The sequence below is a fragment of the Eptatretus burgeri genome, chromosome 1 (genome assembly GCF_056783735.1).
Source record: "Eptatretus burgeri isolate ZD-2024b chromosome 1, Ebu_testis_v1, whole genome shotgun sequence".
Classification (NCBI taxonomy): domain Eukaryota; kingdom Metazoa; phylum Chordata; class Myxini; order Myxiniformes; family Myxinidae; genus Eptatretus; species Eptatretus burgeri.
In genome coordinates, this window is record NC_140961.1 from 131,976,021 (window position 1) to 131,993,195 (window position 17,175).

General features: G+C 45.6%; 1 protein-coding gene across 1 annotated transcript in view; it reads right to left on the bottom strand.

Annotated features, from left to right (window-relative positions):
• The window catches only part of LOC147035435 (tyrosine-protein kinase HCK-like), a 54,111-nt gene that overhangs the window by 22,357 nt on the left and 14,579 nt on the right, over positions 1-17,175 (bottom strand). The window contains exons 7-8 of the mRNA XM_085898272.1: positions 6,976-7,125; positions 626-778 (exon numbers count right to left, since the gene is read on the bottom strand). Coding sequence (XP_085754398.1) covers positions 626-778; positions 6,976-7,125 — 303 coding nt within the window. The remainder of the gene's footprint in view (positions 1-625; positions 779-6,975; positions 7,126-17,175) is intronic.

Consider the following 17,175-nt stretch of genomic DNA (forward strand, 5'->3'; position numbering starts at 1 on the left):
AAAAATGAAATCAGATGTTGAATTGGAATGAAGATAAAGCCGTAAGAGAAGCAGAAAGCACGAGCGTTACAAAAGAGGTCGATGAAGCCTCAGACCTACATGGAGTGAACAAAATGGCACTGATTCGATTTTGGAGCTCTGCCCTGAACTGACAGCACAGACTGGTGGAGAATATTAAATATGTATATATATATATATATATATATATATATATATATATATATATATATATATATATATATATATATATATATATATATATATATATATATATATATATATATATATATATATATATATATAACATGGCCGAGTCTGAAGCATCATAGGCTAAGTGAGTGTGAAAATGTATAATTAAGCAAAAAGGACGTTGAATGCAAATGTAACTCAATGATGTAAATATGCACATACACATGACTCCTCTCTCTCTCCCTCCCCCCCCCCCCAACCACTCCCACCTGGCCACTCTAGGAGGTAGCAGGTGTTCGCCGTGGATTTAAATGGGAAAGCAAGATGGGAATACAAAGTAATTGCAGCGAAAGGTTGGATATTGAGAATTGGAGTCGTTCAATCATTTGAAACACAATGAAGGGGGGGGGGGGGGAGGATAAGGAGAAATTCTTACCCAACCAGACCTCTCCAAACTGGCCAGCTCCGAGGCGCTTCTTCATTAACAATGAGTCGCGGGAGATTTCCCAGGCATCCTTCTGCCACAGCTGGCCAGGTCGCTTCGTGTTGCATGAACGTATGAGGCGATGGCAAAGGCCGTCTGAGTGCTCTGTTTATGGCATGTTGGAAAAAGAATAAAATAACATCAAGGAGAACTGAAGATATCTTTACAAAAGCTGCATCTTAATTTTTATGGGAACTGAACATATTTTTTACAAAAGCTGCATCCTAATTTTTATTGGCCACAAACTCATCTCAATCAAGGACTGCATGAGATCTCTGCACCAAGTTTTAATGGACCCCCTTCTGAAGGAAAAATAACAGAACATGCTTGTGGAAGTAAACGAGACCCCACAATGTCCTTTTATTTTAACACCTATTGTGAAAGAAAAATACAGATTGACATTATGTTGAGAAAGGCAAAGCTAAAATGTCTTTCTGGTGCTGGGCTGTGGAATACATGGAAATACTCTGTGTCAGTTTCATCTTCATGAGTTACAAATTTGCATGATGAATTTTCCATGTGTATACGTCAATGGAGTGGGAATCTCACTGATACACTTAGTCTCCAAAAAGCCTCTTGGTAAACTGAAAAAAACTAGAAAGAGCAATCATAAATTGCAGACCCTCACCAGCTTTGTGTGGTGTTTGTGTACCGGTGCGTTACGTAATTAAAAAGAGACATAACCAGAACTGCCACTTTATAACTGCTGGCAGTGATGAGCGGGTACCAAGACGTCCTGCTATGATGCAATCCCACTTCGATTGGACACCTCACACTGACAAATGACATTTATGATTATTCAATTGAATTTAGGATGGGATTAAAATAAATTAAATTCAGATCAAATGGAAGACCAAATAGGTACAGTCCTGCATTGGAATCATCAGAAAGAACCCAAACAAGCAAAAAAGAAAAGATGAAGTAATCAGGAGTGACCTGGATAGGATTCACATTTCAGCTGCTACTCCTCTACCCTCAAACCCATCCAGGCACAGCCAAGTGAGACTTATTAAAAAAAGTTTTTAAAAATTACCGCTGTGTTGGGGGTGACGGTCATCTCGATAATGTTTTTTACTATCGTAACCGATGAACCGTTGCCAGATATCTCCTAAAATGACAGACGAGATAGGTTTTGAAAATGGCGACTTTCACAACTTTCGTGATCTCGTGACCTTGACCTTGACCTCGAATCCGGGAAAAAAATGTCGTTGGGTATCACTCATCGACCTCTACCCACATACCAAATTTCATCAAGATCGGAAGTAAAAAGTTTTCTTTGTACCGGGAGGTGTTTTTGACCATCTTCCAGGTTACGTGGCGGCCAAACGGGACGGAAATTCAAAAATCTGTCCGGTTAGATACAAGATAATATTTTTTACTATCATAATCAATAAACAGTTGCCGAATATCTTGTAGAATGGCAGACCAGAAAGGTTTTGAAAATGGCGATTTTTATAACTTACCTGACCTCGTGACCTTGACCCTGACCTTGAACCCGGACAAAAGTTATATCGTTGTGCAACACTCATCGACCTCTACCCACATACTAAGTTTCATCAAGATCGGAAAGAAAAATTGTTGACATATGGACGGACATTTGGTCCGGCTTTATTAGGTCATCTCGGTAGAGATGACTTAAAAATGAACCCACATCAAAAAATTAAATAATTCAAGCTGTCGGACCACATGTCCGATCAAGTTGAAATTTAAAACACGTATTCCTCATCTCCACGAGATCATAATTGTGAAGTTTCATGTTGGTCAATTAAGCGGCCCCAGAGAAAACATGATTCAATATTTTTCTTCAATCCAATGTGGCTGCCAAAACATGTGACCTATGACATCAGATGTGAAACTTTTGATCCTCATGGATCGGTGGTCATATGTGAAAAGTTTCGCGATGATCTGTTCAGCCATTTCAGAGAAGATTTTTGAAGGTGGTTTTTTTATTTTTTTTTTAATATGGCTGCCGAATCACGTGACCGATGGCATCGTCAGTTTTATTTTTTTTGTGGACCATTTTATCCCGAGATGACCCTAAAAATTTTCATACTGATCGGATGTAGTGTTCTACATATGCAATTAGGACATCAAAAGGAAGGCACTTATAACGTCATAAAAAATCACACTCATTCCACATACGCCAAGTTTCAATTTTTCCTTCGTGCGGTTTCAGAGATAGAGGTCCAAAGTTTTTCCAACATGGCTGTCGCACCACGTGATCTCTGTCGTCACAATTATGATTACGACATTCTACATGAGTAGTTGCACCAATGGTCAAAATTTCGTCTCAATCCGACAAGCGGCAGAGAAAAACACAAAAGTTCTGTGGAAACAAACAAACAAACAAAAAAATGGACCTAAATGCAATATTCTCTCCTTTGGCGAGGGTAATAAGGTGCATTTCATCTCTGTCACATCCCTCTTTCCTCTTCTTCTTCCACCGCCCGCACCCACCCCCCTCTTCCACCGTCCGCACCCACTCCCCTCTTCCACCGCCCGCACACACCCCCCTCTTCCACCGCCCGCACCCACCCCCCTCTTCCACCCCCCGCACCCACCCCCTCTTCCACCGCCCGCACCCACCCCCTCTTCCACCGCCCGCACCCACCCCCTCTTCCACCGTCCGCACCTACCCCCTCTTCCACCGCCCGCACCCACCCCCCTTCCACCGGCCGCACCCACCCCTCTTCCACCGCCCGCACCCACCCCCTTCCACCGCCGCACCCACCCCCTCCACCACCCGCACCCACCCCCTTCCACCGCCCGCACCCACCCCCCTTCCACCGCCCGCACCCACCCCCTCCACCGCCCGCACCCACCCCCTCTTCCACCGCCCGCACCCACCCCCTCTTCCACCGCCCGCACCCACCCCTCTTCCACCGCCCGCACCCACCCCCTCTTCCACCGTCCGCACCCACCCCCTCTTCCACCGCCCGCACCCACCCCCTCTTCCACCGGCCGCACCCACCCCCTCTTCCACCGGCCGCACCCACCCCCTCTTCCACCGCCCGCACCCACCCCCTTCCACCGCCCGCACCCACCCCCTTCCACCGCCCGCACCCACCCCCTTCCACCGCCCGCACCCACCCCCTTCCACCGCCCGCACCCACCCCCTCCACCGCCCGCACCCACCCCCCTTCCACCGCCCGCACCCACCCCCTCCACCGCCCGCACCCACCCCCTTCCACCGCCCGCACCCACCCCCCTCCACCGCCCGCACCCACCCCCTCTTCCACCGCCCGCACCCACCCCCTCTTCCACCTCCCGCACCCACCCCCTCTTCCACCACCCGCACCCACCCCCTCTTCCACCACCCACACCCACCCCTCTTCCACCACCCGCACCCACCCCTCTTCCACCGCCCGCACCCACCCCCTCTTCCACCGCCCGCACCCACCCCCTCTTCCACCGCCCGCACCCACCCCCTCTTCCACCCGCCTGTGCTCCTTTTTAGTCCGATTTGGCTGACATCGTCAAATACCTTCTTGAGCGTTTCAACTTTTTATGAACCAAAAAAATGGGTTAGTTGCTGGATCTTTCAGTTTTTCACTGTTCATTTTGGAAGGATCTTCTTTGTAATTTCCTTCATTAATATTTTCAATATCACACCACAGGTTAACACAGGTTATGATCATTGTGACTTTCTTTGTGATGACAGAGGGTTGGTTTCTCCTCCAGTTTGACAATTTAACTGACACAGCTCAACTCACTCATCCCCATTGCTGTTTCGGGAAACAAATCCATGCCTTCCCACAATGTCCAATTCCCCTTCATTGTCTGCTCCATCCTTTGCATTCATGTCACACATGACAATCACAATGTCATGACGTCATAGTATGTTTATAAATGCCTGCAATGTGTTGAAGAAGTTACCAAAATCTCCATCACTGAAGGTGGGTGGAGGTTGTTTTCACCCCTGTCTGTCTGTCTGTCTGTCTGTCTGTCTGTCTGTGAGCAGGATATCTCAAAGCGTTATTCACGGATTCGGCCAAAATTTGGAGAGGTTGGTTGTGTGACGAGGATGAATCGATTCTCATTTGGTGAAGATCCGGATCTGGATACGAGAATTATTATTATTTTTTTAAGTAATTCTTCACCATTGAGAGATTGGGCCAAAACTATATATATAAATAACTATATATATAAATAACTATATATATATATAAATAACTATATATATATAAATATATATATATATATATATATATATATATATATATATATATATATATATATATATATATATATATATACACACATCATGATATCTCAAAAAGTTGTGGATGGATTATGACAAAACTTGGCGGACGAGTTGGGTAGTTGACAAGACCAAGCCGATTAGATTTTGGTCAAGCTTTCCGATTTCCGGATGCAGTACCAGCCTATCAGCGGAATACAAAACGTAAACTGTTCAGCTTAGCGAAGGCATGCGCTCCACCGAGTAGCCCTTCTCGTTCGATTTCCTGCTGTAGTCATTCGTTGATGTGCAGCAATTCATTGTCGTCATGCTTACGAGTCGATGATGAATTTGTAACCTTGTTCATAAAATCCTGCTATTCAGGACCTCTCCTCCTCCAAAACATCTTTCTGTACCTGTTGGCCACATATGTCTACAACACTTCCTTTTCTACCTTAAGGAGTACCTTAGTATAGCAGAGGTTTATTTTGGTGTGTAATCTTCACTTCACCTGACCCTGGTTAACGGCTTTCATCGACTCCAGGTATATTTCAGTAAAATGATGGTTCATCTCATGAACTATTTGTTCTCGTTCTCAAGTTTGCAGCAACATTCATACGTCAGTCACATATGAAGCTTTGAGTGAACCTTGGGTTGGGGTTTCTCCCAGTTAGCAGTTTCCTGTGCATTGGCATGGTTTTACTACTCCCAATCAAGTGGTCGACTTGGAGATGGACCTCTGCTTCAGGTTCCTGATCTCAGTGCCTATTGTTTCTGCAGCAAGAGAATTATCACATGGTTAGGTTGGAAATCCTGTGCTCTACTCTCATCCTTGATCGAGACCGAGACCTGGCAACGAGGGCAACAGAGCAACCGCAAGGACATGAGAAACATCAGTATACTTTGGCAAGAATTACAAGGACATGAAATGGCAAAGGACAAATCTATGCAGAATATGTACTGAGAATGGAATAACAAATGGGGTAACAGGGTAACAGACATATTCCCTCGAAAAATGGGTTACCAAGAGTAATATATTAATGTAAAACCAATAACAAACGTAATAATAACCAGAGTGGTTTCTTTTGCCGCTTCTACTTTCTCTACAATCTGTACTTTAAGATTCCAAATCTGGATTGATACTTCAAATTCCAAGATTGATCCAAATAATCCATCTTTCAAAGATGTCAGCTTTCCTCGTGAGGTGCCACATTTTTTGGCCCGATAGGAATGCTCAGAGGCAGCGCGCTTCCCTTTGAAATGGTGAGACCGAGTTCCTTTCCTGACTCGACGATTAAACCCCCATCCTGCGTTTCATCGAATAATGCACCATCCTTCAGATGGAACGTTAACTTGGGTATCCTGACTTCTAAAATCGCTGCTGGAGGATGTCAAGGATTCCAGAGTTTTTTTTTTGTTTTTTTTTGTTTCCCCAAGAGTGGACCATGGTGTGCCAGCATCCTTTCCACGTTCCAAATTCCTGCCCCGACGATGACTGCTGGGAACACAATATGGCAGACCAACTCTCAATTACCATCTGTTGAACATTCGGGTTCAGTTCAATCACAGGGCTTTTGACTCTTCATGCCAAGAACCTCTCCAAACAGTACTTTAGAGTCCACAACCTCAGTAGTCCAAAATCACTCAATGAGTCAGTCCCTTTATAACTACTTATTCAGGTCAGGTATGGGAGCATGTGCCAGAACAGCGCGTCACTGCGTCCACTTTCCGCCGGTACTCCAGGGGCCTCCGTCTGGCCATCCCCCAGGCAGATGCCAGGCCCATCCCCATCTCCTTGAGATGATGGTCAACCTGCTGTACACCTGATAATAACTACTTATTGTACACCTGTTAGTTAGAGATTATCTTACAATCTTCAGTCAGATGCCTTGAACATATACTGCATAACCAGAAATAAACGAACATTACTAATAATCATCAGACATCAGAGAAGCATCACAAGATCTTTGCACAGCCGCATGGGTCAAGGGTCGAGGCCTCGAACAAAGTTCTCACAGGTAGGTAATTTGAGGGAAACGATCATACAGTCCCTTAATTTTGGGCATTGCAGACCAGACATTGTCGAGATGACCATGACATCAGAGGGTCTGCTCACACTCACCACGGTAATGCTCGGTGAGACTCTGCAGAGAGTCGAAGGTGATGCGGCTCGAGATGAAATATCCCCCGCTTGAATTACTTCGGATCTTGAAATGCTTCACAATGTCCCCGTGGCTGGGTTCGTGGTCACGGATGGAAAGAGAGTATGAATCTGAGGGTGGAACAAACATGACCACCTGATCATTCCGAGGCCTTCCTGATCGCAGCGCAACATAGTAGAATTGGATAGCGAGGGACACGAGGAAGACAATTATTGTACGACATTTGTCACAAGCATCGTTCAAGAAGTTTCATGACGACGAAGAGTTCCCTGTAAGAGGTCACTTCTAAACACCAGCTCACGACCCATTTGAACAAAATGTGAGGTCTTACTTTACACACAAGAGTACAGCGCTCTTACAGGACATCTCCGATTTAATTTTGCCTTCATCAGGCCATCCTGAAAATCAATTGTATTTAGATGAAGGATTTTAATTTTTTTTCTAGTTACAGCTCTCGATATTGCTCGTGGGGTGGATGGACTGTGCACAGGAAAATGGTGGCAGGGTGGCTCTGGAATTGGTACAGTAGGTCGAAGATTGCTCATGTAGGTAGGAAGACGATGAAGACCAGTAATGGCTTAAATAGAAGGGAGGATGGTGGAAGGAGAAGTTGGGGAGTAGGAGGAGGGAAGAAACAACGACATCATTTAAACCTTATAATAACAGGATAATTTCCTTAATACAAACAAAATAACTCAATAATGAGGTCTTGTCGACATATTATGTCAGTACGCACTTTGTGATCGACCACTAAATATCTTAAGGCAACTTGGTAAGGGCACGCAAAATGATACCTCCCAAATGTAACGCCATCCACACTCGTAAAGACGTACACACATACAGTACAAGGACATACTGTACACATGGTAATAGCTGGTGCGATCATAATTCCAGGAAATTTGGAGTAGTTTAATACTGTGCCCGTCCTCCGTATCAATCCAACTTCAAAACTTGCATTTCATTTTTCACAACTCATCACCATAAATCTCAAACATCATCGGATTCCGGCATATTAAAATACAAGCCGTCAACATTTGATTTCAACAAGCTCGAATGAGCTAAGATCCTCGTCCTCTTAATGATGACGTCATAAAAACGAATATGACGTCATTTTGATGTATCAGGTTTGCGATAAATTATCTGTGCTAATGCCCGGCTTGATTCCCGAAAACAAAATTCAAACAGCTTGCCTAGTTTCGGAGATAATGGTATCAGCGATTTCCATTAGCTGTGATATAATGACGTCAACTTTTTTTCTCGGAAGAATTTCCAAAATCGGAGATGGTTACTGCCTGCGCGTGGGATTTCTGCATATACCTGGCAAGTTTCACGAAGATCCGATGAAAACTCTGGGTTGTGAAACAAAAAATGTCAAAAAATAGGAATGACGTCATAAAAATTGATATGACATCATATGTGCGGTAATTCATCTCTGCCAATGCCCTGTTCGATTCCCGCAAACAGAATTCAAAAAGCTTGCCGAGTTTTAGAGATAATTTTTTAGGCGATTTCCATGAGCGGAGATATTTTGACGTCATAACTTTTTTTCTCGGGGGAATTTTCAAAATCGGAGATGGTTACTGTCTGCGCGGGGTATTTTTTACATCTATAGGGTGTCCCAAAAATATATACAACTTTTAAAATGCTTCGTTTGATCCTAAACTAGCAGTAATTTTGTCACTAATGCTTCATTTGTTGTTGCAGAGAACCTGAAGTTTATTTTGATACCAAGCAAGCGTCAGAAAAATGCCAAGACTGACCGTACAACAATGGACGAAAATTGTTGAACTTTGGCACCAGATGAAAAGTGTGATACAGGTGCAACGTCTTTACTCGAGACATTTCGGTATCCACTTGCGCTATGCACCAAACTTTCGGACAATAAAGTGCACCATCGCAAAGTTTACCAATGTGGGAACCATCTGTGGCCTTCACAAGGGTCACACAGTGGTCGGAAGAGAACAGGTTGTAGTGAAGAAAATGTGGAAATGGTGAGACAGGCGGTTGTTCATAGTCCAAAAAAATCGATTCGACGACTTTCTGCCGAGACAAACATTCATAAGAGCACCATTCAGTGGATCCTTCGCCAAGACATTCATGGCTTTCCATACAAAATTCAAACGGAAACGGTGCTTACTGATCAGTAAGCAAAACTTTCGGTACTGGGAAACTGAAAATCCTGGTAATGCATCAACTGAACTGGTGCCTCGATCTGTTCTCAAAGTCACCATGTGGGTGGCGGTTGGTTGGTCTGGGATAATTGGTCCATACTTCTTTGAAGATGACCAGGGACGCACTTGCACGGTAAACCAGAAGAACTATCGCAAAATGATTCAGGAATTCTATCTGCTTGAGCTACGTACTCAGGCCCGTAGGAGAAACAACCTGATCCAGATGAGTACCCAGTGGTTCCAGCAGGATGGGGCACCGCCCCATACAGCCAGGGAAACAAGGCGTTTTCTCAACCAACATTTTGAGGGTCGCTTTATCTCCCTCTACGAAGACGTTGAGTGGCCACCGTATTCCCCTGACCTTACTCCTCCAGACTTCTTCTTGTGGGGGTATCTCAAGGACAGGATCTATGGAAACCCGAGGCCTCAGATTCTTGATCAGCTGAAGGAAAACATCCACCGAGAAATCCAGAACATTCCTCAGGAAACGTTTCCCAAAGTGATGGAGAACATGACAACACGTTTGCAAGCAGTGATCGGACAACGTGGAGCCGACGTCGAACATGTGGTCCAAAAGAAAACGACGATTCTATCCCAAAATTTCAATTTTGGTGGCAATTTTGACATTGGTACAATAAACTTCAACCTTTCAGCTTTCTATCCAGCCATATATCTTTTTAAAAAATATATGTTATGACCATCCTCTTTGCAGATGAAAAGTTGTATATTTTTTTGGGACACCCTGTTTCTGCCAAGTTTCAGGAAGTTTCGATGAAAACTGCAGGCTGTGAACCAAAAAAGTCCACAAGAAAAACAACGTGAGTAAGACTTAGAGATCCTCCACCAGGATCTAAAAAAGATAAAAATGTACGAGAAATGTCAGTCCAACAGACTGATATCAAACAAAAGCTTATATTCAACACACCTGTCTCATGTGGTCAATAGATCAGGTAACCGCCCATCTTTCATGGATATTTTTCTCGCAGGCTAGGTAAATTGAACACTTACTTCACTTGTTTAAATATACATCATATCGACCATAAATTATAAATGGACGACAAAGAGAATGCCAGTCACACGACTGATATGGGTTAACAAGTATGAATTAAAAAACATTATATACAAGCGTTTCACAAAACATTCAGCACACTCCATACAAACACCTGCAGTTTTTGCTTACAACCACCTAAACACACCACCTCAACAGGAAACCACATTTCCTGGACATCCAAAACCACAAAGAGCAGCCTGAAAGTCAAGATAATTTGCTGTTTGAGATGATCCACTTCGCTTACAGTCGATTAATCACACTAAGATAGTACGATCTAGTTTATAGTCCAGAAATCACACGAAGATGGTGCATGTAGATTATAGTCCAGCAGTCACACTCTAATATGATACAAGAGGAGGAACCCATGGAAATTCGGTGCAATGTTAAATGAGACTTCAAGTTTTCAGGCCTCCACTCCAAGTCCTCAACACATTCTCCACCCCCCATCCCAAGTCATAAAACCCCTCCCCCATCACAGGTCGACAACACACCCGCCCTCCCTCACCGCAAGTTCTCAACCTCCCCCACAAAGCCTCAACATCCCACTCCAATGCTCTCCTCCCCTTCCCTCTTCAAGTTAACACCACCACCTACCAACCTCAAGTACAAGTCAATAAACACCTCCCTCCCAACCACAAGTCCACCCCCCCTTCCCAACCCAAAATCTGACATGTGCACCATATTACTGGACAATAATCCACAAACTCCCCTCCCAACCCCAAGTCCTCAAACTTATCTCCCAAAGCAAAGTCCTCAAACCCCCTCCAAAAGCCAAGTCCTCAAACCCCCCTTCCATTTGCAAGCCATCCTCTCTCCCCCACCCCCTATCCCAAGTCTTCAAGCTACCCCTCTCAACCCCAAGTACTCAAACCTCCCCAAAACTAAAACGCTCTCTCTCCCAACTCTCTGTCCCTTTCTGCACCCCACCCAACCCCAACTCTCTGTCCTCCCATCCTCACCCCACCCTAGGTCCACAGCTCTCCCTTTCTTCTTCAAGCCCTCAACCTCCGACATCGCAACCCCAAGTCCCCAGCCCCACCCACCCTCCCAGTGCAAATACTGCAGATATAAGCTGTTCCTTGCGAAGGTGGGCATTGGCAGGTTTTCCTTTCTTGCCTTCACTGTCTCTTGATAGCAAGTCTCACACATTGAAAGTGGCCTCAGCCTTTGGGGCAAATGTTATGCCAAGCTCACCTGTTTGTGGCCTGATGCTACAAGATGGCAACTAAAATGGTACAAGACTCGAGTGCAGACGTGTCCACCAAGTGAACGGTTACCAAATTTTAGTTGGCCATAGAAAAGTGCTTTCGGGATTCTATGGTCTTCCAAACGTGTGGGGTGTCCTAACCAGCGAAGCTGGGCTTGCATCAGGAAATACTCAATTCCTTGGATGTGACAGCGGTCGAGGACTGGAAGATGGTACTGTACTTGTTTACAGTCCAGTCGTTACACGAAGATGGTGCTCAGGTAGATTATAGTCCAGTAAGATGGTGTACATGTGGATTATAATACAGTTGTCACAAGAAGATATTACAGGTGGTTTAGGATCAAGTCATAATGCTGTAAAATTGAATATACAACTTGTCATCATTATCGACCCATTATATATCAACGGAGGCGCAAAGCACCCCTCCCTTTATATGGGACAGTTTCTTTGTATGCAGATTTAACACAGGGACTGAAAATTCGTTTCTTAGCTTCTGCTGCATGAAATTGGTTGCAAAGTTCAGAAGTAAATCCTTTGTACGTCGAGGTAATATGTTCCAAATTTCAGCAACGTCCATTTCTGCATTGTTGAGTTTTTAACGAAAACACTCAAAATTCACGGCGTCTGTCAGTCTGTCTGTCCTTCCACCCAAAACATGTTGTCGCTCACGTCTCAAAGGCTGTACATTGAAACGAGCTGAAAATTTGCATACGAGGTCCGTCAAAAAGTAACGGGACTGACTTCACAGAAATTTTATTCCAAAAAATATATTTAAATCACAGCTTGTCCCCTTCAAAATAGTTTCCCTCCAGTCTCACACACTTGTCCATCCTCTTCTTCCAAGGTTCGATGCAACCCCGGAGGGCTTCTTCTGGAATCCTCCAGAGCTCCGTCGTCATGGCCCTTTTAATGGCCTCCACATCAGGAAATCGGGTCCCCTTGATCACCCCCTTGAGCTTGGGGAATAGGAAAAAAATCACAAGGGGCCAAGTCTGGCAAATACGGGGTTGCTTCAGCATTGGCAGGTTCCTCTCCGCCAGAAACTGTTGGATGCTCAGAGCACAGTGAGCAGGGGTGTTGTCATGGTGGAGCACCCAGGCGTTGTTCTCCCACAGATCCCTCCTCTTGTCCCAGATGATCTCCTTGTACAAGTATTGATTCACTGTTTGACCCTGTGGTGGAAACTCGAAGTGGACGATGCCCTTGATGTCAAAAAACGCGATGAGCATCACATCTCACATCAGCTTGGAAATCAGCAAACATGACTGCCCTGCATACAAAAGGTGCAAAAAACAGATCCCTGCAACTACAGACAAATCAGCATCAAGGTTATGGAATCCATCATCGCGTCAGACATTAAATCCTTCCTCTTCTCCAATGGCTTGATTTCCGATCATCAATTTGGTTTCAGACCAGGTCACTCTACCCTGGATATGCTGCTTCTGCTCTCCCAACAATGGATGGAGGTCCTCAATGCCGGACATGAAATCAGAGCCATATCCCTTGACATATCGCGTACTTTTGACACGGTCTGGCACCCTGCCCTGCTCAACAAACTCTCTTCCTATGGTATCCAAGGCCATCTCCACTCATGGCTCGCAAACTTCCTCTCCTGTCGCAGCCAACATGTGGCCCCAAATGGAGTTCTTTCATCCCTTCTTCCTGTCCAGGCTGGAGTTCAAGGTAGACTTCTGGGCCCTGTTCTCTTTCTGGTTTTCATCAATGATCTATTAAAACTCTGGAAAATCCTCTTTATCTCTTTGCTGATGACTCCACCCTCTGCCGTACCATCTGTCATCCCTCAGACCGGCAAGCAGCAGCTTCTTCGCTCACTGCTGATGTGGATAAAAACCACAAACTGGTCCAACACGTGGAACATGTCTTTCAATCCGGACAAATCTCACACTCTCACGATGTGTCTCGATAAAGACCGTTTGGACCACTCCCACCCCCACCCCGCCCCTCATCGACTTTCTCAACAATCCTCTGGAAGAAGTCTTTTCATTCAAGTTTCTGGGTCTCACTATCTGCCACGATCTTTCCTGGGAAAGCCACATTTCCAACCTCGCCTCCAAAGCCAGTTGTCAACTGGGAATCCTCCGTCGTGCAAAGTCCTTCCTCAGCCCACCTGAGCTCCTGACCACATACAAAGCTTTCGTCCGCAGCCTGATGGAGTACTGTTCTCCCCTCTGGGCTGGTGTTCCTGCCTCACACCTTTAATCGGCTTTACACTGTGGAAACCAAGGCATTTAGGACCATTGTTTCTCCCACGATGAGGCTGAGTCTTTGTGCCTCTCTCTCTCATTCTCCCTCTCTCCCTCGCTGCAGACAGGTCGATAGTGTTTCTGTCTTCCACCATCTACTCTCCAGTCTCACTCCCCCCGCTCTGTATGCGATATGTGCCCCCCCCCATATTTCCGCAGGGAGCTCAAGGTACGGCAGCAACCCCCTTCTTTTAAAACGACCAAAATCACAAATCACTGCTCATCTTCACTCTTTCATTCCTCTTTTTCCCCGTCTTTGGAATAAATTCCCACTCTCTTCAATCCCATTCTTCCCTACAGGCCTTCAAAACAGCAGTTCACCACCTCCTCTTATCGTCCCCCATCCAAAACCTCGATCTTTTCTACCCGTTAATCCACCCCAAACCCACATCCTTCAAATTCCCTGCTTTCCTTCCTGAAAGTCCCGGTCGGGTAAGGACCTGAAAGTGCCTGTGGTGTCCATCTTGTATACCCCGTGTTCCCCACCCCATTCCTCTCCCTTCCACAGATCTCCTAATGTCTCTGTTCTCCACTGTTTAGTCCTTCCCTCTCCCACCACTCTTGTCTCCTGCTCCCCTTGTTGTGTGTTGTGTTAGCTCTCATACAAACCTCGACAACATATACAAAAAAACCCAAAAGAAACAGGTCCAAGAGGGTTTACGGGGATGGTTGGGGGGGGTTGCCATAAAAACTAGGTATTTGCTACAACATTGGTTTGTTGGTACATTTTACTCATTCCATCCCACGTTGACTTCCTCCTCAGTATCATTATTCTACCAGGTGTGCACCCAAGGGTATTGCCCTTATTTTTTCTCATAGTGGTGAACCCCAAATAGTGGGACAAAGAAAAATTTCGACTCCAGTAGTAAAATAGTCAAACACAAAGGCTCATAACTTATGAACTGTTGGATGAAAGTTCATGAAATTTTGAATATGAATAGACAGATACTTGTTGAGACTTCCAAGTTACACGCAGCCACATAATTATGGACACAGGAAAAAATTAGGGACACCGACCGGTAAAGTGGACTTTAGAAAAAAAAAAAATATCAGTTTTTCAGGTGCTCTAATTCCAGAAGAAAACTGGCTGAAACATGGAATGTAATAGAGAGAATGTAATACCGCATGTAATGGAGAAACCGTTCCATATCTCCCACATATAAAAAACAATGTGTGTGTGCATATTCGTTTGTGTAGTTGTTCGTGCGGTCTGTCCCTCTTCAAAAGGACGATTTAAGAAGGGTTTTAAAGGCCAATCTTTTAACACGACTGTGTGTTCATGGCGGTCTATTTTTACAGGATTAAAAAAAAAAAAAAAACAAACTCGAAAAACATTTTCCATTAACGAGTAATTACGTCTCTTCTTTTGGAAATGTAGATGGTGACTTGCAACCGAGCCTCAATGGCGGTGTACAGAAGGTTTAAAAAAAAAATACAAGGCGCAGGGAGGTGAAGTTCACTGCACGTGATGTGTAATGGTCACAGAGTAAAACGAGTGCTCATATACATATGCGATGTCGAATAAATAAAGAAAATATAAGCACACCTGACGCTAGGCCGAGGCTTCAGGCTTAGGCACACTCACGAAGCCGCACCCTCAAAATGAAAGGTCCCAGAAGATAAAGAAAAATAGGGTAACATTTGCACATGTAGTGTTTTAAAATAACTCTTTTTCTTTCTACAAAACATCATATCTTCCAGTCTCTGAATATTTCAAATAAAATAATTCCAACCCGTCATTTTTGACAGACGGGCTTTTATACGAGTAATGTAATATTGTTGCGAATCTGAAAGCCTTGAGCACACAACATACAGGTCCGATAGAACAGTTATATCAGTAAGTATGTGTTTCTAGTTAGGGTCCCTTCCCCTGTTTAATGGGTAATTAAATGTTCATGCGCTGCGGAGTTATTTTGATCGTCACGGTTTTCTTTTTTTTTTTACACCCCTCATAACTACGACAACGCCAGCATCACCTTCACCTCGCTCTGACCGACGCCATGGCCTATGTGCGTGTCAGCACGTATGTGGGTGGAGCCCAAGCAGAATACAGTTCCTCTGCCTGTTTGGTGGGCGGAGTTCAAGGAGGAGCCTCACGACGGCCCTCGACCAATCAGCGTGCTATGGGTGGGGTGACCGCCGCTCAGCCAATCAGATCCCGTGACAGGGAGAAAGGAGTCCGCGTGACGTCACCACGCCCCTGGGCCAATCGACGGACTTGCCGCTCGTTTTGGTCAGTGACAGGGGGACGAGTGATTGTGCGCGCCAAAACCGTCCAGTGAGGGAGAGCAAGGAGGGCGGAGGCGTCCCCCCACCCCCCGGAGACAGGGTGAATAAGGGTGCGGCACGATTTCGGACCTGAGAGAGAGCGCTTGAGAGACACGATCCCCCGCAAGAACCGCAGGGGTTAGCGCCATGTCTCTGTCGGCGAACACCAGAGCTCGAGATTGAGAGATTCTGCTGCCAACAGAACCGCCAGGGGTGCACGCCATCTCTCTGAAGGATACAGAGGAGAGGTTTGGTTGCCAGGACGAGCGCCGAGCGGAGCTGAGGAGGCTGATCGCGGCTCGCCGGTGTCTGGATTCGGCTTGACTCTCGCTGGTGCCTGGTTCGAATCAGCTCGAAGGCAAAAACGAGGTGGACAGGTCAGACGCAGGCTCTGGTCTTCAGCTCACCTTCCCCTCCGAGCTGGAGGCCTCAATAAAAGCTGTGGCCACCGTTTCGTGTGTGTGTGTGTGTGTGTGTGTGTGTGTGTGTGTGTGTGTGTGTGTGTGTGTGTGTGTGTGTGTGTGTGTGTGTGTGTGTGTGTGTGTGTGTGTGTGTGTGTGGCACCAGTCTAGTAAGTAGTAATTCTACAAGTGCTCTTGGCTGTACATATGTGCTTCTCTATTATTCGGATAACTCTGCTTCTTGCGTGCCCCCCTGCCCCATTATAAATAAACCCATGTGTTAAATGTATCAGTTCATGTTTGTGTTTCTTTTATTGGTTTAACACGGTGCGTGTTGGAGAATTAGCCAGGCCGTTGTTGTGGCCGGAAGGGGACATTTGGACCGACGGATCTCGGTGACCATCCGCTCGGGTCACACACGGTTCGAGCACGCTAGCGGCTCGTTCCGTACAAGCATCGTCGAGGGTGTGAATACTCGGTAAACTCGCCACGTGGAGCTCTAGGTATTTTGAAGATTGGCAAATAACTCTGTACCATGTGGTGTAATTATTGACGATTCACGATCCGGTCAGGGACCCGTACTTGTCGGAGCTTTCCGAAAAGGTACGATCTAAATTCCGGGTGTTTGGTGGAGTCCACCCTGCAGCTCCATCTAGCGGTCATGCTACTCGCCGATACCCGGCCCCGCAACAATATATTGCAAGCTTTCTCTGGCTCTCCTGCCGGTGCTCTCACCAGGATAATGTCCTCTAGGTCATTAAGGGGCTGCCTTTGCACAATGGTGCTTTAATCCTGTGA